General features: G+C 47.5%; 1 protein-coding gene across 3 annotated transcripts in view; it reads right to left on the bottom strand.

Annotated features, from left to right (window-relative positions):
• The window catches only part of LOC109867783 (receptor-type tyrosine-protein phosphatase beta), a 52,326-nt gene that overhangs the window by 22,789 nt on the left and 7,405 nt on the right, over positions 1–22,132 (bottom strand). For 2 of the 3 annotated variants that reach the window (XM_031801718.1, XM_031801719.1), the window contains 8 exons: positions 20,136–21,382; positions 18,806–19,082; positions 16,582–16,890; positions 16,032–16,292; positions 13,918–14,181; positions 8,420–8,695; positions 7,915–8,175; positions 6,094–6,360 (listed from right to left, as the gene is read on the bottom strand). In XM_031801718.1, the coding sequence (XP_031657578.1) occupies positions 6,094–6,360; positions 7,915–8,175; positions 8,420–8,695; positions 13,918–14,181; positions 16,032–16,292; positions 16,582–16,890; positions 18,806–19,082; positions 20,136–21,382 (3,162 nt within the window). Of the gene's footprint in view, positions 1–6,093; positions 6,361–7,914; positions 8,176–8,419; positions 8,696–13,917; positions 14,182–16,031; positions 16,293–16,581; positions 16,891–18,805; positions 19,083–19,189; positions 19,721–20,135; positions 21,383–22,132 lie in introns of those variants that run through there. The other variant, XM_020457069.2, reaches the window with a different exon arrangement.

Here is a 22,132-nt window from a genome sequence, read left to right as displayed (position 1 = left end):
GAACGTACAGTGGGATTCAAAATGGTCGGTGATCTGTTTGTTAACTTGGTTTTCGAAGACCTAACATGCTGGCCAGAACGTACACGTCGCGTGCGCGAGCTTGACAAAATAAATGTAGAAATCCATGTTATTCAATTATTGCACCCACACTGCTCGCGCGCGCTAACAAGCGTCTGCGATGCCAAGGGCTAAAATAGGACTCCTTTCTATTTCTGACGCAGATCGCACTGCAAGTCCTGCCTCTCCCATCTCCTCATTGGTTTATAGTAGCAGGTACCCACGTGCCATCTCCTCATTGGTTATACCCACGTGGGTATCACGACTTCCGCCGAGGTCGGTCCCTCTCCTTGACTTCCCTGCAGACAGTTACGCACGCCTTTACAGTGGGTGATTGAAAGACGAACTGTTTTGCCGGTTGTCGTGGTAATATTATGAAAGTGTAGATGTGATCACCATATAAGTTAAAAGATGAAAAAGCCTGGAAGGAGGAGAGATGACTAGAAACGATTATGTTGGCCGTTTTATCAGTGGATTAATTGTCGGAGTAGAGGACCTTGTGCATTTCAGGTAAAATAACAACTCAATGTTTATATCCCAGGACAAATTAGCTAGCAACAGCAAGCTAGCTAAATAGGACAAATTAGCTAGCAAGTGCAAGCTAACTAGCTAAATTGCCATACATGTTTAATGCTTTCCGACTTGTCCCCAAATTAATGTCATTGGTTCAGAGTTTGTTTTGATATTTTAACCTGCGTGTCGTGATCGCGTTTGGTGTAGGGGACAAAATAAATGTATGCACGATAGAGCATGATGGCGCACGCGCGCAGCCGGTTTGGGTTCCGTGTTAGAAAGGCAGGGTATGATAGATTTAGGTCTGTAACACTTTAGGTCTAGAGTGTCTCCCCCTTTGAAGAGGGGGATGACTGTGGCAGCTTTCCAATCTTTAGGGATCTCAGACAATACGAGAGAGGTTGAACAGGCTAGTAATAGGGGTTGCAACAATTGTGGCAGATAATTTTTGAAAGAGAGGGTCCAGATTGTCTAGCCCAGCTGACTTGTAGGGGCCCAGATTTTTGCAACTCTTTCAGAACATCAGCTATCTGGATTTGGGTGAAGGAGAAATGGGGGATGTTTGAGCAAGTTGCTGTGGGGGTTGCAGGGTTAGGAGTAGCCAGGTGGAAAGCATGGCCAGCCGTAGAAAAATGCTTCTTGAAATTCTCAATTATCATGGATTTATCGCTGGTGACAGTGTTTCCTAGCCTCAGTGCAGTGGGCAGCTGGGTGGAGATGCTCTTATTCTCCATGGACTTTACAGTGTCCCAGAACTTTTTGGAGTTTGTGCTACAAGGTGCAAATTTCTGTTTGAAAAAGCTAGCCTTTGCTTTCCTAACTGCCTGTGTATACTAGTTCCTAACTTCCCTGAAAAGTTGCATATCACGGGGGCTATTCGATGCTAATACAGTACGCCACAGGATGTTTTTGTGCTGGTCAAGGGCAGTCAGGTCTGGAGTGAACCAAGGTCTGTATCTGTTCCTGGTTCTACATTTTTTGAATGGGGCATGCTTTTTTAAGATGGTGAGGAAAGCACTTTTAACGAATAACCAGGCATCCTCTACTGATGGAATGAGGTCAATATCCTTCCAGAATACCCCGGCCAGGTCGATTAGAATGGCGTGTTTTAGGGAGCGTTTGACAGTGATGAGGGGTGTTCGTTTGACCGCAGACCATTACGGACGCAAGCAACGAGGCAGTGATCGCTGAGATCCTGGTTGAAGACAGCAGAGGTGTATTTAGAGGGCAGGTTGGTCAGGATGATATCTATGAGGGTGCTCGTGTTTACCGATTTGGGGTTGTACCTAGTAGGTTCATTGATCATTTGTGTGAGATTGAGGGCATATAGCTTAGATTGTAGGATGGCAGGGGGGTTAAGCATGTCCCAGTTTAGGTCACCTAACAGTACGAGCTCTGAAGATAGATGGGGGGAAATCAATTCACATATGGTGTACAGGGCACAGCTGGGGTAGAAGGTAGTCTATAACAAGCAGCAACGGTGAGAGACTTGTTTCTGGAAAGGAGGATTTTTGAAGTAGAAGCTTGAATTGTTTGGGCACAGACCTGGATAGTATGACAGAACTCTGCAGGCTATCTCTGCAGTAGATTGCAACTCCGCCCCCTTTGGCAGTTCTATCTTGTCAGAAAATGTTATAGTTAGGGATGGACATTTCTGGATTTTTGGTGGCCTTTCTAAGCCAGGATTCAGACATGGCTAGGACATCTGGGTTGGCAGAGTGTGCTAAAGCACTGAATAAAACAAACTTAGGGAGGAGGCTCCTAATGTTAATATGCATGAAACCAAGGCTTTTACGGTTACAGAAGTCATAAATGAGAGCGCCTGGGAAATGGGAGTGGAGCTAGGCGCTGCTGGACCTGGATTAACCTCTACATCACCAGAGGAACAGAGGTGGAGTAGGATAAGGGTATGGCTAAAGGCTATAAGAACTTGTCGCCTAGTGTGTTCGGAACAGAGAGTAAAAGGAGCAGGTTTCTGAGCGCAGAAGAATAGATTCAAGGCATAATGTACAGACAATGGTATGGTAGGATGTGAATACAGTGGAGGTGAACCTAGGCACTGAGTGACGATGAGAGAGGTGTTGTCTCTAGAGACATCATTTAGACCAGGTGAGGTCACTGCATGTGTGGGAGGTGAATCAAAAGGGCATATTGCTAAGGCATATTGAACAGGGCTGGAGGCTCTACAGTGAAATAAGACAATAATCACTAACCAAAACAGCAATGGACAAGACATATTGACAATAGGGAGAGGCATCCATAGCCGAGTGATCATAGGGACCAGTGTGTAGCTAGGTGAGCTGGAGACATGGCGATTCAGACAGCTAGCGGACTAGCAGAAGGGCCTTAGGGTGACGTCGCGACGGAAAAAGTCTGCTGAAAACCCTCGGGCGGATTACATCGGTAGACCAGTGGTGATGGAATCGGCCGGGCTCTGTGTCTGCAGTAAAAGGGATCCAGGCTAATTGGCAAAATATGTATTGTAGCCCAAGGAGTGGCGGGTGGCCCTGTTCAGCTAGCCGGGAGATGGGCCTAGCACGAGGCTAGTTCCATGCTCACTGGTGCTTGCTTCGAGACAGAGATGTTAGCCAGGGGGTAGACACTCAGATAGCAGCTAGCTAGCTGCGATGATCCAGGTGCGATGAAAAGGTGAAAAATCGTGCTGTGCAGACTGGCAGGAGGTGACCGGGCTAAGGTTAACTGACTACTAGCTAGTAGCTAGTTAGCTAGCTAGCTTCTGTTGGGGGTTCCGGTGCTAAAGTATAGAAAATTGCAGATCCATACCACATTGGGTGAGGCGGGTAGCAGGAGAGTATTTTAAAACGGAGGTTAAAAATATAAAAAATATATACAAAGGAAATAAAAGATATATACACGGGACACGACAAGACAAAGACAAAGACGTCTGAACTGCTACGCCATTTTGGAAACATCAACATCATACTTGAAGGCTGAAGGGGATTTAAGATTAGCGGAGACATTTGACAAAGAGATAAAGAAAGGAAAAGAGAGGATGAAGATCCTGGAGGAGTTGGGGAAGGAAAAGAAAAGAAGGAAAAACTCAGGTTGGTGGAAGAAAAGAACTAAGAGAAAGAGAGAATTAAATACCTGGAAAAGGAGGTGAAATGTAAATTGGAAGAAGAGAAAAAAAGAGAAAAGGGAGATATTGAAGATCCCTGAGAATGAGATTAAGGAACAACAACTGGAAGAGAAATTTAGGGTTGAAGAAGAAAATTTGAGAATAAAGAGAAGGAGGAGAAATAAAAAAGAAAAGGAGTAGAAACTTCAACCAGAGGAAGAGAAAAAGTAAGAACAGGAGAGGATAAAGAACCTGGAGAAGGAGAAGAGAAAGGGAAGAAAAGGTTGGCTGACGCTGAGAAAAGGTTAGCTGAAGCTGAGAAAAGGTTAGCTGAAGCTGAGAAAAAGGTACAAAAGCAGGAATAGAAAATAGCGGACTCGTGAGGCATCTGTTTCTCAAACTAGACACTCTAATGTACGACAAGTGCTTAGTTGTGCACCGGGGCCTCCCACTCCTCTTTCTATTCTGGTTAGGGCCAGTTTGCACTGTTCTGTGAAGGGAGTAGTACACAGCGCTGTACGAGATCTTCAGATACTTGGAAATTTCTCGTATGGAATAGCATTCATTTCTCAGAACAAGAATAAACTGACGAGTTTCAGAATAAAGTTCTTTGTTTCTGGCCATTTTGAGCCTGTAATCAAACCCACAAATGCTGATGCTCCAGAAACTCAACTAGTCTAAAGAAAGCCAGTTATATTGCTTCTTTAATCAGGATAACAGTTTTCAGTTGTGCTAACATAATTGCAAAAGCGTTTTCTAATGATCAATTAGCCTTTTAAAATGATCAACTTGGATTAGCTAACACAACGTGGCATTGGAACACAGGAGTGATGGTTGCTGATAATGGGCCTCTGTACTCCTGTATATTCCATAAAAAATCAGACATTTCCAGCTACAATAGTAATTTACAACATTAACAATGTCTACACTGTATTTCTGATCAATTTGATGTTATTTTAATGGACAAAAGATGTGCTTATCTTTCAAAAACAAGGACATTTCTAAATGAGCCCAAACGTTTGAATGGTAGTGTATGTATAAAGGATTAGATGCATCAGCAAAACCCACCATTGTGCCCAGTTTGGAAGTATCTTTAAGAACTTTATATTCTGTTGTATATTCTTTGTTCATTTAAATGAAAACGTTCTCAGATTAAGGTAGCTGGAATTCAACCATACAAAAAAGACCCGCCATCGTTTTCCGTTCATGATGGGAAATCTTTGAAAGGAAGACCTTGACATGTTTGCTGTGTAGTCGGTGTAAGGTTCTGTATTTATTTTCTTCGTCAACCTTGTGTTCTTTTCGTTGTGTTCTTGAACGTAGCCCTGTCTCTTTGTATTCTTGACTGTAGCCCTGTCTCTTTGTGTTCTGGAAGGTAGCCCTGTCTCTTTGTATTCTGGAACGTAGCCCTGTCTCTTTGTGTTCTGGGACGTAGCCCTGTCTCTTTGTATTCTGGAACGTAGCCCTGTCTCTTTGTATTCTTGACCGTAGCCCTGTCTCTTTGTATTCTTGACCGTAGCCCTGTCTCTTTGTGTTCTGGAACGTAGCCCTGTCTCTTTGTGTTCTGGAACATAGCCCTGTCTCTTTGTGTTCTGGAACGTAGCCCTGTCTCTTTGTGATCTTGAACGTAGCCCTGTCTCTTTGTATTCTTGACCATAGCCCTGTCTCTTTGTGTTCTGGAACGTAGCCCTGTCTCTTTGTGTTCTGGAACATAGCCCTGTCTCTTTGTGTTCTTGAACGTAGCCCTGTCTCTTTGTATTCTTGACCGTAGCCCTGTCTCTTTGTATTCTTGAACATAGCCCTGTCTCTTTGTATTCTTGAACGTAGCCCTGTCTCTTTGTGTTCTGGAACGGAGCCCTGTCTCTTTGTGTTCTGGAACATAGCCCTGTCTTTCATTTTTGTTCATTGATTTCACCTGTGTTAGTTACTCATAAGGTCTCATCAGCTCCTTATTTAGTTGAGTTCATTCTGTTCGTGCCTTTGTGAGGTATTGGTTGTTTTGACTCTACTAAGCCTTATCCTAGCTTGTTTGTGAGAACCAGCTCAGTCTTCGTTTTGATTTACCTGCCTGTTTGCCTACCTGTGTTTGACCATTGCCTGCCGGTGACCACGATTCCTGCCTTCTGCAACGGCTTAATAAACACCTGCCGCTCTGCGCATGAATCTACACCTTTTTCTTTCCTGAGTATTCATGAAGCAGTGGTTCCTATAAATTCCTGTCATATCAGATAAAAGCTAAGAGTTCTGAATAATATCCTGTCAACCCTAAATATAATAAAATACATTATTTTGCATACTGGTGTTTGTCACACAAACAGTTAAAACTGTCAGTGCCCTTTAACTGAATTCATGTGTGATAGCTAAACATGATTTAAAAATGTATCTATTTTAACATTATACATTTAAAGTAGGCTACATAAATCAGTAATCACAAAGTTGTCTACCTGTGCGTCCCTCTGCCACGCTCTGCCTGGAGGCTTGTCCTGCTCTGATGGTGGTTACTACCACCCTGTAGAGGGCTCCAGGCTTCAGGGCCAGGAAGCTGTAGGCCATGGTGTGGGCTGGGGCGCTCTCGTTCTTGATCACGCTGCTGTCATGGATGAGCAGCACGTGGTATGAGTCCAGCTCTCCGGTTGCCCGCTCCCACTGGGTCTGGAGGCTCTCCGTGCTGCCACCGTTGGTCACACGCAGACTGGTCACCTGCGCTGGGGCTGGGAGTAGACAGAGAGAGATAGAGAGGCCATCAGAGATGTGAGACATTACAGAGAAATTGAGATCATAAAGAGTCATTGAGTCAGAGACACAGCATCAGTTCTGTCAATGGGGGAAAAGCTCATTATTATATGACTACAACAACTCTGTTACAGTATATGACTGCAACAACTCTGTTACAGTATATGACTACAACAACTCTGTTACAGTATATGACTACAACAACTCTGTTACATTATATGACTACAACAACTCTGTTACAGTATATGACTACAACAACTCTGTTATAGTATATGACTACAACAACTCTGTTACAGTATATGACTACAACAACTCTGTTACAGTATATGACTACAACAACTCTGTTACAGTATATGACTACAACAACTCTGTTACAGTATATGACTACAACAACTCTGTTACAGTATATGACTACAACAACTCTGTTATAGTATATGACTACAACAACTCTGTTACAGTATATGACTACAACAACTCTGTTACAGTATATGACTACAACAACTCTGTTACAGTATATGACTACAACAACTCTGTTACAGTATATGACTACAACAACTCTGTTATAGTATATGACTACAACAACTCTGTTACAGTATATGACTACAACAACTCTGTTACAGTATATGACTACAACAACTCTGTTACAGTATATGACTACAAAACTTGTATGGAGCAATGGAGCAGTGGAGCAATGGAGCAGTGGAGCAATGGAGCAGTGGAACAATGGAGCAGTGGAGCAATGGAGCAGTGCAAGAATTTTCAACTCTTACCCTACGAGGTCTGGAGCCTGCTGGTTTTCTCTTCTACCTGATAATTAATTGCATTCACCTGGTTCCAGGTCTAAATCAGTCCCTGATTAGAGGGTAACAATTTGGGCTCCCGAGGTTAACAATTTGGGCTCCCGAGTGGCACAACGGTCTAAGGCACTGCATCTCCGTGCTAGAGGCGTCACTAGGGGAAAGGGGGATACCTAGTCAGTGGTCCAACTGAAAGTATTCAACTGAAATGTGTCTTCCGCATTTAACCCAATCCCTCTGAATCAGAGAGGTACAGGAGGCTGCATTAATGGTCATCCACGTCTTCGGGGAACAGTGGGTTAACTGCCTTGCTCAGGGGCAGAACGACAGATTTGACCTTATCAGCACGGGGATTCGATCCAGCAATCTAACCTTCCGTTTACTGGCCCAACGCTCTAACCACTAGGCTACCTGCCGCCCATACAGACCCTGGTTCGATTCCAGGCTGTATCACAACTGGCCGTGATTGGGAGTCCCATAGGGCGGCGCACAATTGGCCCAGCGTCATCCGGTCTAGGGTTTGGCCACGGTAGGCCGTCATTGTAAACAATATTTTGTTATTAACTGGCTTGCATAGTTAAATAAAGAAAAGAATAATACTAAATAAAGAAAAAACGCTGTGGAATTGACATCGAGGTCCAGAGTTGAGTTTGAGAGTTCTAGTGTCTAGTCTAGAACATAACCATACTGGGGCAAAAACATCATTATTCATATCCCTTGGGAAACGTGACTCACTGGTTCGTCCAATCACTGAAGTTGAGCTGTTTAGGCCCCCACTGTTGGTCGTGACAGTGATGGCGTACTGGTGTCCGGGTGTGAGGACGTTGAAGGTGCACTCCCTGGCATCACGGGACAGTGTCCTCTGGGACACGACGGTGTTCCCCTGTCTCAGGACCACAGTGTACCCGTCCCACTCCCCTACGGGGAGAGACCACAGCACGCTCAGAGACGTCTCATCACTGTGACAGACGACCAGCTGCTGGACAGGCCGAGGTGCTGAGAGAGGGGGAGAGAATGAGTAAATAAGTAAAGGGGGGAGAAAGGGGACGGAAAGGGGGGTGAGGGAAAAGGGGGAAGGAGATGTGAACAAGTAAAGAGAGAGAGAGGGCAAAAAATGATAAACTTCAGGAGCCATGACAATTTCATTTTAAGAGCCATCCTACATGGATATAATTTGACCCATAAAAACATTCCACATATACACCAAGCTTAGCATCAAAATATTTGTAATGTAACTTACCTAGCATTCCCTGGCAGTGAGCAATGTTGCCAAATGGGCCAGCCTCCACCATGATCTGAGCTGTGTAAAGCCTGCCAGGCACCAGCCCCAGGGAAGCCCCAGAGAAGGAGTACTGTCTCACTGGCCTGCTTAGTGTCTTATTGACCAGAGCCACTGTGGCATTCATTAGCAGGATGCGGTAGTTCTCCCATTCCCCTCTAGGCGGTGACCATGTCATCTTCAGAGTGCTGCCGTCACTGAGGCCCACCATGGTCAATTGAGACACCTTGTCTGGCACTAAGGAAGGGAGAAAGGAGGCAGTGTAAAGGGAGGAGGGAGAGAGGAGGCAGTATAAAGGGAGGAGGGAGAGAGGAGGCAGTGTAAAGGGAGGAGGGAGAGAGGAGGCAGTGTAAAGGGAGGAGGGAGAGAGGAGGCAGCGTAAAGGGAGGAGGGAGAGAGGAGGCAGGGTAAAGGTAGGAGGGAGAGAGGAGGCAGTGTAAAGGGAGGAGGGAGAGAGGAGGCAGCGTAAAGGGAGGAGGGAGAGAGGAGGCAGCGTAAAGGGAGGAGGGAGAGAGGAGGCAGTGTAAAGGGAGGAGGGAGAGAGGAGGCAGCGTAAAGGGAGGAGGGAGAGAGGAGGCAGTGTAAATGGAGGAATGAGAGAGGAGGCAGTGTAAAGGGAGGAGGGAGAGAGGAGGCAGTGTAAAGGGAGGAGGGAGAGAGGAGGCAGTGTAAAGGGAGGAGGGAGAGAGGAGGCAGTGTAAAGGGAGGGAGGGGGGAGAGAGGAGGCAGTGTAAAGGGAGGAGGGAGAGAGGAGGCAGTGTAAAGGGAGGAGGGAGAGAGGAGGCAGCGTAAAGGGAGGAGGGAGAGAGGAGGCAGTGTAAATGGAGGAATGAGAGAGGAGGCAGTGTAAAGGGAGGAGGGAGAGAGGAGGCAGCGTAAAGGGAGGAGAGAGAGAGGAGGCAGCGTAAAGGGAGGAGGGAGAGAGGAGGCAGTGTAAAGGGAGGAGGGAGAGAGGAGGCAGCGTAAAGGGAGGAGGGAGAGAGGAGGCAGTGTAAAGGGAGGAGGGAGAGAGGAGACAGTGTAAAGGGAGGAGGGAGAAAGGAGGCAGTGTAAAGGGAGGAGGGAGAGAGGAGGCAGTGTAAAGGGAGGAGGGAGAGGGGAGGCAGCGTAAAGGGAGGAGGGAGAGAGGAGGCAGCGTAAAGGGAGGAGGGAGAGAGGAGGAAGTGTAAAGGGAGGAGGGAGAGAGGAGGCAGCGTAAAGGGAGGAGGGAGAGAGGAGGCAGTGTAAATGGAGGAATGAGAGAGGAGGCAGTGTAAAGGGAGGAGGGAGAGAGGAGGCAGTGTAAAGGGAGGAGGGAGAGAGGAGGCAGTGTAAAGGGAGGAGGGAGAGAGGAGGCAGTGTAAAGGGAGGAGGCAGTGTAAAGGAGGAGGGAGAGAGGAGGCAGTGTAAAGGGAGGAGGGAGAGAGGAGGCAGCGTAAAGGGAGGAGGGAGAGAGGAGGCAGTGTAAATGGAGGAATGAGAGAGGAGGCAGTGTAAAGGGAGGAGGGAGAGAGGAGGCAGCGTAAAGGGAGGAGAGAGAGAGGAGGCAGCGTAAAGGGAGGAGGGAGAGAGGAGGCAGCGTAAAGGGAGGAGGGAGAGAGGAGGCAGTGTAAAGGGAGGAGGGAGAGAGGAGACAGTGTAAAGGGAGGAGGGAGAAAGGAGGCAGTGTAAAGGGAGGAGGGAGAGAGGAGGCAGTGTAAAGGGAGGAGGGAGAGAGGAGGCAGTGTAAAGGGAGGAGGGAGAGAGGAGGCAGCGTAAAGGGAGGAGGGAGAGAGGAGGCAGCGTAAAGGGAGGAGGGAGAGAGGAGGCAGTGTAAAGGGAGGAGGGAGAGAGGAGGCAGCGTAAAGGGAGGAGGGAGAGAGGAGGCAGTGTAAATGGAGGAATGAGAGAGGAGGCAGTGTAAAGGAGGAGGGAGAGAGGAGGCAGTGTAAAGGGAGGAGGGAGAGAGGAGGCAGCGTAAAGGGAGGAGGGAGAGAGGAGGCAGTGTAAAGGGAGGAGGGAGAGAGGAGGCAGCGTAAAGGGAGGAGGGAGAGAGGAGGCAGTGTAAATGGAGGAATGAGAGAGGAGGCAGTGTAAAGGGAGGAGGGAGAGAGGAGGCAGCGTAAAGGGAGGAGAGAGAGAGGAGGCAGCGTAAAGGGAGGAGGGAGAGAGGAGGCAGTGTAAAGGGAGGAGGGAGAGAGGAGGCAGCGTAAAGGGAGGAGGGAGAGAGTCGGCAGTGTAAAGGGAGGAGGGAGAGAGGAGACAGTGTAAAGGGAGGAGGGAGAAAGGAGGCAGTTGTAAAGGGAGGAGGGAGAGAGGAGGCAGTGTAAAGGGAGGAGGGAGAGAGGAGGCAGTGTAAAGGGAGGAGGGAGAGAGGAGGCAGCGTAAAGGGAGGAGGGAGAGAGGAGGCAGCGTAAAGGGAGGAGGGAGAGAGGAGGCAGTGTAAACGGAGGAATGACAGAGGAGGCAGTGTAAAGGGAGGAGGGAGAGAGGAGGCAGCGTAAAGGGAGGAGGGAGAGAGGAGGCAGCGTAAAGGGAGGAGGGAGAGAGGAGGCAGTGGTAACGGAGGAATGACAGAGGAGGCAGTGTAAATGGAGGAATGAGAGAGGAGGCAGTGTAAAGGGAGGAGGGAGAGAGGAGGCAGCGTAAAGGGAGGAGAGAGAGAGGAGGCAGTGTAAATGGAGGAATGAGAGAGGAGACAGTGTAAATGGAGGAATGAGAGAGGAGGCAGTGTAAAGGGAGGAGGGAGAGAGGAGACAGTGTAAAGGGAGGAGGGAGAGAGGAGCCAGCGTAAAGGGAGGAGGGAGAGAGAGGAGGCAGTGTAAATGGAGGAATGAGAGAGGAGGCAGTGTAAAGGGAGGAGGGAGAGAGGAGGCAGTTGTAAAGGGAGAAGGGAGAGAGGAGGTAGTGTAAATGGGAGGAATGAGAGAGGAGGCAGTGTAAATGGAGGAATGAGAGAGGAGGCAGTATAAATGGAGGAATGAGAGAGGAGGCAGTGTAAAGGGAGGAGGGAGAGAGGAGGCAGTGTAAAGGGAGGAGGGAGAGAGGAGGCAGCCGTAAAGGGAGGAGGGAGAGAGGAGGCAGTGTAAATGGAGGAATGAGAGAGGAGGCAGTGTAAAGGGAGGAGGGAGAGAGGAGGCAGCGTAAAGGGAGGAGAGAGAGAGGAGGCAGCGTAAAGGGAGGAGGGAGAGAGGAGGCAGCGTAAAGGGAGGAGGGAGAGAGGAGGCAGTGTAAAGGGAGGAGGGGAGAGAGGAGACAGTGTAAAGGGAGGAGGGAGAAAGGAGGCAGTGTAAAGGGAGGAGGGAGAGAGGAGGCAGTGTAAAGGGAGGAGGGAGAGAGGAGGCAGTGTAAAGGGAGGAGGGAGAGAGGAGGCAGCGTAAAGGGAGGAGGGAGAGAGGAGGCAGCGTAAAGGGAGGAGGGAGAGAGGAGGCAGTGTAAAGGGAGGAGGGAGAGAGGAGGCAGCGTAAAGGGAGGAGGGAGAGAGGAGGCAGTGTAAATGGAGGAATGAGAGAGGAGGCAGTGTAAGGGAGGAGGGAGAGAGGAGGCAGTGTAAAGGGAGGAGGGAGAGAGGAGGCAGCGTAAAGGGAGGAGGGAGAGAGGAGGCAGTGTAAAGGGAGGAGGGAGAGAGGAGGCAGCGTAAAGGGAGGAGGGAGAGAGGAGGCAGTTGTAAATGGAGGAATGAGAGAGGAGGCAGTGTAAAGGGAGGAGGGAGAGAGGAGGCAGCGTAAAGGGAGGAGAGAGAGAGGAGGCAGCGTAAAGGGAGGAGGGAGAGAGGAGGCAGTGTAAAGGGAGGAGGGAGAGAGGCGGCAGTGTAAAGGGAGGAGGGAGAGAGGAGGCAGCGTAAAGGGAGGAGGGAGAGAGGAGGCAGCGTAAAGGGAGGAGGGAGAGAGGAGGCAGTGTAAACGGAGGAATGACAGAGGAGGCAGTGTAAATGGAGGAATGAGAGAGGAGGCAGTTGTAAAGGGAGGAGGGAGAGAGGAGGCAGCGTAAAGGGAGGAGAGAGAGAGAGAGGAGGCAGTGTAAATGGAGGAATGAGAGAGGAGACAGTTGTAAAGGGAGGAGGGAGAGAGGAGACAGTGTAAAGGGAGGAGGGAGAGAGGAGGCAGCGGTAAAGGGAGGAGGGAGAGAGGAGGCAGTGTAAATGGAGGAATGAGAGAGGAGGCAGTTGTAAAGGGAGGAGGGAGAGAGGAGGCAGTGTGTAAAGGGAGAAGGGAGAGAGGAGGTAGTGTAAATGGAGGAATGAGAGAGGAGGCAGTGTAAATGGAGGAATGAGAGAGGAGGCAGTATAAATGGAGGAATGAGAGAGGAGGCAGTGTAAAGGGAGGAGGGAGAGAGGAGGCAGTGTAAAGGGAGGAGGGAGAGAGAGGAGGCAGCGTAAAGGGAGGAGGGAGAGAGGAGGCAGCGTAAAGGGAGGAGGGAGAGAGGAGGCAGTGTAAAGGGAGGAGGGAGAGAGGAGGCAGTGTAAAGGGAGGAGGGAGAGAGGAGGCAGTGTAAATGGAGGCATGAGAGAGGAGGCAGTTGTAAAGGGAGGAATGAGAGAGGAGGGTAGTGTAAAGGGAGGAGGGAGAGAGGAGGCAGTGTAAAGGGAGGAGGGAGAGAGGAGGCAGTGTAAAGGGAGGAGGGAGAGAGGAGGCAGTGTAAAGGGAGGAGGGAGAGAGGAGACAGTGTAAAGGGAGGAGGGAGAGAGGAGGCAGTGTAAAGGGAGGAGGGAGAGAGGAGGCAGTGTAAAGGGAGGAGGGAGAGAGGAGGGCAGCGTAAAGGGAGGAGGGAGAGAGGAGGCAGTGTAAATGGAGGAATGAGAGAGGAGGCAGTGTAAAGGGAGGAGGGAGAGAGGAGGCAGTGTAAAGGGAGGAGGGAGAGAGGAGGCAGCGTAAAGGGAGGAGGGAGAGAGGAGGCAGCGTAAAGGAGGAGGTTAGAGAGGAGGCAGTGTAAAGGGAGGAGGGAGAGAGGAAGCAGTGTAAAGGGAGAAGGGAGAGAGGAGGCAGTGTAAAGGGAGAAGGGGAGAGAGGAGGCAGTGTAAAGGGAGGAGGGAGAGAGAGGAGGCAGCGTAAAGGGAGGAGGGAGAGAGGAGGCAGTGTAAGGGAGAGGGAGGGAGAGGAGGCAGTGTAAAGGGGGGAGGGAGAGAGAGGAGGCAGCGTAAAGGGAGGAGGGAGAGAGGAGGCAGCGTAAAGGGAGGAGGAGAGAGGAGGCAGTGTAAAGGGAGGAATGAGAGAGGAGGCAGTGTAAAGGGAGGAGGGAGAGAGGAGGCAGTGTAAAGGGAGGAGGGAGAGAGGAGGCAGTGTAAAGGGAGGTGGGAGAGAGAGGTTAATGGAGGTGTTCATGCAGCCAGATCTTCATTGAAGATGCAGAGTTGAAGTTAAGGATTGTGGTGCACATTAGTATTTCCTAGCTTTTGTGGCTTTTGACCAGCCCTAATTTTTCACTCAAAACAGTTTTGATATGGAACTAGATAGGCATAAACTTAATCTGAGGTGTGACATTGACCCTCCAGAACAACTTACCAGTTCTACCCATGGTCACAGCCTCAGTCATCTGGTCTCCGACCTTTGACCTCATAGACAACTGATAGGATCGTCCAGGGGTCAGGCCGCGGAAGACCACCTCTGTGGCATTGGGTGGCAGCGTCCTGTCCTGATCGGCTGAACCAAGGGTTGCAAGGGAGACCAGGTATGTGTCCACGCTGCCCATAGCTGTGACCCAGGAGGCCCTCAATGAGTCCAGACTGCCGTTGTTCTCCAAGAGGAGGTCTGACACCGCCGCGGGGACTAGGGGAAGAAAAACAACACGTGTCAGAGTCTGGTCTAGTGGGAGCACTGCTGAAAGATGGGCTACGCATCCCTCTTAGCCATTTCCATTTGAGGGGGAGTTTCAGAAACCTGAAAAGAGGGACTTTTTTATTCAGTTTTTTAAAAGTTGATTGAGAGGGATGTATTTGAGGGAGGTGACAGCAGGTCTTTTTGGACACTGACACCTTTCCAGGACAATTGTTCCTGTCCAACTCGAAGTACCATAAAAAATACCAAATCTAGCATTGTGTTCAGTGGCTGTGCAGTGTGTCACTGGCTAGCCGTATTTGTGTGGTGGGTTGGGAGGGGAAGGAAGGCCTTGATTGGCAAGCCAGCTGCAGACAGAGGAAGGGAAGGGTGGGATAGAGAAGCCTAAAATATCTTGGAAACAACGACCGACAGAGAGCAAGGCCATGGTGGTGGTAGGGACTGTATAAAGAGAAGGGTGCAGTGTTGGAAAGTTAAACAAAGCCCTGCAAACTAAGCCAGATAAATGTGTGAGAAACATTCCACCCTGAACCTGTATTGAACTCACTGACATTGAAGCCCTAGGACTCTACTCCTCTTTGCTGGATAACAAAAGCTAAGCAGGAGTAGACTTGGTTAGTGGTTGGATGGGTGAACACTTCAACCAAAAAAAGTATCAGTCTTACTATTCCAACAGGTGAATTTCAGAGTCCCTACCATAATACCTGTGAGGACTGTCACCACAGTTACCTTAGCCCCAAACAGAACTAGCATGACATTTCCTCTGTGACTGTTACCTTACCCCCCAAACAGAACTAGCATGACATTTCCTCTGTGACTGTTACCTTACCCCCCAAACAGAACTAGCATGACATTTCCTCTGTTACTGCTACCTTACCCCCAAACAGAACTAGCATGACATTTCCTCTGTGACTGTTACCTTACCCCCCAAACAGAACTAGCATGACATTTCCTCTGTTACTGCTACCTTACCCCCAAACAGAACTAGCATGACATTTCCTCTGTGACTGTTACCTTACCCCCCCAAACAGAACTAGCATGACATTTCCTCTGTTACTGCTACCTTACCCCCAAACAGAACTAGCATGACATTTCCTCTGTGACTGTTACCTTACCCCCCAAACAGAACTAGCATGACATTTACTCTGTGACTGTTACCTTACCCCCCAAACAGAACTAGCATGACATTTCCTCTGTGACTGCTACCTTACCCCCAAACAGAACTAGCATGACATTTCCTCTGTGACTGTTACCTTACCCCCCAAACAGAACTAGCATGACATTTCCTCTGTTACTGCTACCTTACCCCCAAACAGAACTAGCATGACATTTCCTCTGTGACTGTTACCTTACCCCCCAAACAGAACTAGCATGACATTTCCTCTGTTACTGCTACCTTACCCCCAAACAGAACTAGCATGACATTTCCTCTGTGACTGCTACCTTACCCCCCAAACAGAACTAGCATGACATTTCCTCTGTGACTGTTACCTTACCCCCCAAACAGAACTAGCATGACATTTCCTCTGTGACTGTTACATTACCCCCCAAACAGAACTAGCATGACATTTCCTCTGTGACTGTTACCTTACCCCCCAAACAGAACTAGCATGACATTTCCTCTGTGACTGTTACCTTACCCCCCTCCCCAAACAGAACTAGCATGACATTTCCTCTGTGACTGTTACCTTACCCCCAAACAGAACTAGCATGACATTTCCTCTGTGACTGTTACCTTACCACCAAAACAGAACAGGCATGAACACATTTCCTTTGTGACTGCAACCTTACCCCCCAAACATAACTAGCATGACACATTTCCTCTGTGACTGTTACCATACCTGTGACTGCTTGTTTGAAGACAGCATTCTGAAGGCCTCCAGCCTCAGTCACCACAGTGACAGTGTACAGTGTCCCAGGCAACAGGTCATTAAGGATGTGGGAGGTGACGCTACTCTTCAGGGTGACGTTCCTGACCAGGCTGCCCTGCCGCTCCCTCAGCAGCACTCTGAAACGTTCTCTCCTGCCTGGGCCGGGCTGCCAAGAAACCCCCAGGCTGTTGGAGGAGGCCAAGAGCTGGAGGCCGCTGATGGCTGAGGGAGCTGGGGGAAAAATACAAAGTGGTCAGTGAGCAGCTTGTTGAAGTCTAACAAAGTAACAAAGTAGATCAGTGATTTCTATGTTATCCAAGTCAAACAAACATGGAGGCACTGAAGTGAGTATAGGAATAGGGGTATGGTAGAATGGCAGTAGAGCCGACAGCAGAATATCGTACACAATTTGTTTATCATAAATATCAGGTGATCAGCACATTGGGTGTAGAAATCCTGAAAATTACATGCAAATAGAGGACCAGTGAAACCACATAACAACAGCAAGATGGTCCCTCACCTGTGGTTGCAGTGGCCAGCACTGGTGGGGCAGTTTTATTCCCAGCTATTGCCACCAGGCTGAGGCCATAGAGGGTGCCAGGGGTGAGGGCGGTAAAGCCTAACTGAGGGACGGCAGTGCCCATGATGCGAGTATTGCGGCTCTCTCCTGTTTTAGTGTCCTGTAGTGTGAGCTCATACCAGTCGACCAGCCCGCGAGAGCGAGGCCAGGATACATGCAGGCCTGGGGAGCCACCGTGACCCTGACTCTTATACTGAGCTGCCTGGACCTGGTCTGGTAGGACGTCCAACCTGGACGGACTAACCGGATCTAGGGGGAAGGAGGGAGGGAGGGAGGGAGGGAGGGAGGGAGGGAGGGAGGGAGGGAGGGAGGGAGGGAGGGAGGGAGGGAGGGAGGGAGGGAGGGAGGGAGGGAGGGAGGGAGGGAGGGAGGGAGGGAGAATGTGTTAGTATTTTTGCTATAAATAATATGATAGACAACAAAGACATCCTTTAAACAAGGGGCCAGCAAGGGGCCAGCATCTTGCCGATATTATATAAACCTCAATTAAACATCTTGATATTATACAACTAGGAGAAAAGGTCATGAAGAATATCTGGATCCTGTCTTTGTGCTTCACTGAAAGCCAGTAGTGGCTGCCTGCGATGGAGCAGAGCGATAAGATTGTTTTGGTTCTTTAAAGAATGTGGCGATTCGCTGGGAGACCTGCATGCGTCTTGAGCGAGAGAGCGAGCCTTGACAGGAAACGACAAAAACAAAGACCAAATGGAGAGAGAGGAGCAGAACAGGGTAAGTGGTGCCCCCCACAGCTCAGCAATTAACTTTGACCCTTTCTTCATAATGCTTCCCCTCTGAGGGCTCTTCAGAGCAACCCCAGGAATCACATTGGCTAATCAGCAAGGACATTGTCCGTCCAATCCTAGAGCCACATTGGGGCACTTTACAAGACCACTACTGTATTACACAGTAACTACATTGTATCTGTAAATATAAAAACAGTACTGGATAAAGTCCAAGTGATTTGGAAGTCCAAGTGATTTGGACTGTTAATCTTGAGGATTTCATCCTTCGTAGGCTACTGTCAAAAATGGACATTTCAAAGTCCACACACAAAGACCCAAGAAAAAAAGTCTCGGCCACACTTTGAATGCAAAGTTCTGGAGTGCACTGTAGTCTAATCTATTTGTCCCGTGAAAACAAAACATGGAGGCCTCCTGTATCCGTTAGTACAAAGAAACAATGCTTGGCGGGAAGTGGCTCTGGGGAGAAGGAGATCTGTCTGGAAACAAACACTTAAGATTAGATGCTCTGCATTGTTACTGACCTCTACTGTTACAACCTTAGGTGATTGGAGCAGCAGTGTGTTCCAGAACTTCCCTGGTTCTAATCTAGAGCTGTGAGACCAATGACCAGAGGGCTGGCTCCATGTTCTTGGCAGGACATTCTAAGGTTGTGGCCTTGACAATGTTCAAAGGATTTTACAAAGGATAAAGTGTACTGGACTTCAGCGGTGTTGGCACAATAGTTCTCTATTCTCCATGTTCTTCATTATCAAAGCGATGCACAGAATCTATTCAGTGCAACATGGTTCAATACTGGGCAGAACAAAGGCTTGACTACTGTAAGCATAAATCAAATCATACAAAAGGATATGAATGAACATATACAATTTCAAGCCATTTCACAGTACATCAAATATTACAGTAAAATTATATGGAAGCTAAATTCTAAATGTTCCTACATACAATTTAAGTATCAACGTTTATGCAATAAAACACCAACAGAAAGACAACCAAAAGGAGCTGTTGGAATAAATTAGATGTTTACAATACATTAGAACCTAAGATGTCCTAATATGATATCATATGTGTTAGATATATTTAATGATGGCGAGTTTATGATATCAGAGGAGTCATGCCACTACTAACTGTTTGAAGTGGTTCTGACAAATTCGATATCTTTGAATTAATCAGGTGTAAAACTTCATCTTTAACGAAATATATAATCATTCGAATATCATGATCAACAATAGAAATAGACTAAAATCAACAGAAAACATATATAGTGCATGATACTGGGAGAGGGGGGGTTCTGATACTGTAGGACGTTTAAGATGAATTAAAGTAAAGTACATTTAACAGTCTAAAATACATTTAGAATAGAATACCATTAAATAGGTTAAAATATAACAGAAACGAATTTTGGTTTATAACTCTTAGCTTACCTGTTCGCACTGATACGTTTCTCCTCTCTCCATCAGTCTTCGATATCACTTCAAAGTGGTGTAACGTCCCAGGTTCTAAATCCCTTATATCGCAGATATACACATTACTATACTGCCCATATAGATCACAATCCGTGATATCGGAACGACTATTCTCATAAAAAACGGTGAAATTACAAGCTTCTCCTGTTGTTATTAATTTGAGTGCAATAGAATCCGTCCTGGCGATGGTCTCTGTCAGGTTGACTGAACATTTGACAGCATTAGTGGTATCGGCCTGAAAGGAACACAGAAATGGCAACATGTAACCAAAAGATAGGCTAAGCAACAGTAGGCAGCAAGTGGAAAATAATCCAGGTTAAATTGACTTTAACCATGACTCACCTCGACACAACACCACCATAAACAAACGATCAAAATAATAGTTGCACATCTGAACATTGCGGTCGTTGATTTAAATCCGTTAGGTCAATAAATAAAAATAAATAAAAATCAAATATATTCCAGCATTGGTTGTCATAATCGGTCCATAAAATAACAATGTATATTTATTTTCTGAATTTCACAATGGCATGTTGGAGGCGGCTACAGGGGTGGCACGTGCCTAACCAAGCATGGCATCTCGTTGTGATTTTGTGGTTGCCCAAAATCTGTGCAATGTAGACCACGCACAGTCTCTTCCCACGCTACCATCTCGTCACTTTCAATCTCTAGTCCACATTATTTTCCTACACCCTTCCTCAATGCTCAGGCTGCACCATCACCGGCGTCAGGTAGACAGACTGCTCGGGAAATGTATTCCATATCAGCATCTACTTCCGCCCTCTATATACACTTTTTCTAACACCTACAGTAGCCTAAGTTCCTATCAAATAGTCTGTCTACTTGCTCACAGCCTTAACCTTCACTTGAGTCTGGACAGCAGCACCTTGAGTAGCCTCCTTCTCTCCCCGTGATACCCCACCCTACTTTCCTTCCTGCCTGTCTATCTCTCTGCCTTCTCTGTCTGAAGAACTTTAGGTCCACTTAAACTAACACCCATAGGATACAGTAGGTTAAAAGGGCATGACATGAGTGTAATTCATAGCCTACTATTGTGATTGCAGAATTTACTCTGTTGAAAGACTATTTGAATATGACTAATATATTCTATATTACTATTTGCCATTACTATAGCCCTTCTTTCAGAAGGTCTGTTCCAAGCTTCACTGCCTTTAACGTTCCTTGTACAAATATGCATGCAAATATGATTTTGAGCGTTCTTTATGGAATTTCACAAATTCAAAATCGATTGAAATGTTAATTTCAAGTGACTGTCATCATCACGCACCTGTGGGATGGAGGTCAACTCTGTGGTTGTAGTCGGTACTGTAGTAGTTGTTGTTGGAGCTGTAGTTACTGTGGGTGTGGTTGTGGATGTGGTTGTAGTACTTCTGGGTGGAACTGTAGTAGTTGTGGATGTGGTTGTGGTAGGTGGGTTTGTTATAGTTATGGGTGGTGTGGGATATGTTGTCGGCGGGGCTGTTGTAGATGTGATTGGAGTGGTATTGGGTGGAGTTGAAGAGGCAGTAGGTGGGGCTGTAGAGGTTGTGGGCAGGGCTATTTTCATTGTGGGTTTTGCTATAGTCTTTACTGTTGAAAAGGTTGTGGGTGAAATTGAGGATGTTGTGAGCTGAGTTGAAAATGTTGTGGGTGAAGCTGTGGCAGCATTGGGTGTGGCTACTTTCCTTGTGAATTTTGCTGTAGTCTTTGTTGTTCTGACAACAGTAGGAGATGTAGGGGCAGCGGTTGTTGTAGTCGGCACAGTTGTGGTTTTGGTTGTAGATGGAACCACAAACTTTCTGGGGGGTACTTTCCTAGTTTGGGGGAAAGCTGTGGTACTGGTAGGTGTGATGGTAGAATCAGAGTTAGTGGTTGAAACAGAGGACGAGATAGATAAAGCAGAAGTTGTGACTTCAGCATCAGAGGTAACGACCCATACCGTAGAAGTAGCTGCTGAGTCTGTTTTAGAACTTGTGTTGGGCACTGAGGAAATTGTAGAGGAAACCACAGTCATAGTGGTAGCTGCAGTTGACACCATCTCATCTACATTAGGTGTGGTGGAACTGGAAGTTGGTTGGTTTACTGATGTAGTCTTGGCTTCGTTCCTCGAGTCGAGGAGGGCATTTTCGGTGGCAGCACTCACCGTTTGGTCCATGGCAGAGTCAGTTGTGGACAAAGCAGGACTGGACGAGGGAACATCATGGCTGTGGTTGAGAACTGCCCGTGATGTTGTGGCGGCCGTTGGGATGGAACTTGGAATGAGACCCATTGTGGCCGTCCTTGTCCGAGGCTTGACGATGTCATCAGTGTGAGTCGCCACCACAGACGTATTTGTCGCCATCCTATTGGTCGATGTAACCGGGACTCTTAATTTAGAGATCTGCCGGGTGGTCCTACTATGGGTCCTCATAGTGTTTGACGAGGAGTGTGTGTTTATTATTGTTATAGGGGCTGTTCTGATGGCGTGGGTGTATGCCAAAGGTTGGTGTGTGGATGAACACATTGTGGGGGTTGAGGTTGAGATGGTGGTGGAACCTAGAAGAAAGAGGGGTTATTGTGACTAGACGTATACACATGGTTGTAATATTATTGGATAACATTGAAATAAATTCAAGATACTGTATGTGTTCCATAAGTAATAGCGCTAACCCAGCCCAAGTGTTCTAAAATGGGAAATTAAAGAATTTGACCGTAAGTTCCAGACAACGCTGTACTTTGATGTGGGTGTTTCCTCCTAAAAGAAACACACTGCATGCTCACAACGCCTTATCAATATGTTAATAACATGGTAATAAAGGGTTTATTGTCATGTTATTCATCTTTTTAACAAAAAAGTTAAATTAGGTGAAATAAATAGCTAGGTATTGGTTTTATTGGTCACATTTTACTTGGATAGTCCATCTGTAGATGCTGTACAGACAAACTATCTGTTGATAAGCAACTGACTATGTTTATAGGCAACTGCTTGCTAAGGTTATGGTTAAGGTAAGGGTTAAGGTTAGAGTTAGGGCTAGGGCTAGAGTTAGTAGGACCACCCGCTAGGAGGAAACACCCACATCAAAGCACAAGTTTAAGTTACGGCTAGCGTTAGGGTAAGGGTTAAAGTTTAAGTTACGGCTAGCTTTAGGGTAAGGGTCAAGTTTAAGTTGTGGCTAGCGTTAGGGTAAGGGTTAAAGTTTAAGTTCCGGCTAGCGTTAGGGTAAGGGTTCAAGTTTAAGTTACGGCTAGCGTTAGGGTAAGGGGTCAAGTTTAAGTTACGGCTAGCGTTAGGGTAAGGGTTCAAGT

The sequence above is a fragment of the Oncorhynchus kisutch genome, linkage group LG22 (assembly GCF_002021735.2).
Source record: "Oncorhynchus kisutch isolate 150728-3 linkage group LG22, Okis_V2, whole genome shotgun sequence".
Taxonomy (NCBI): domain Eukaryota; kingdom Metazoa; phylum Chordata; class Actinopteri; order Salmoniformes; family Salmonidae; genus Oncorhynchus; species Oncorhynchus kisutch.
The sequence above is the reverse complement of the archived record's forward strand: the minus strand, read 5'-3'. Positions and strand labels throughout refer to the sequence as shown.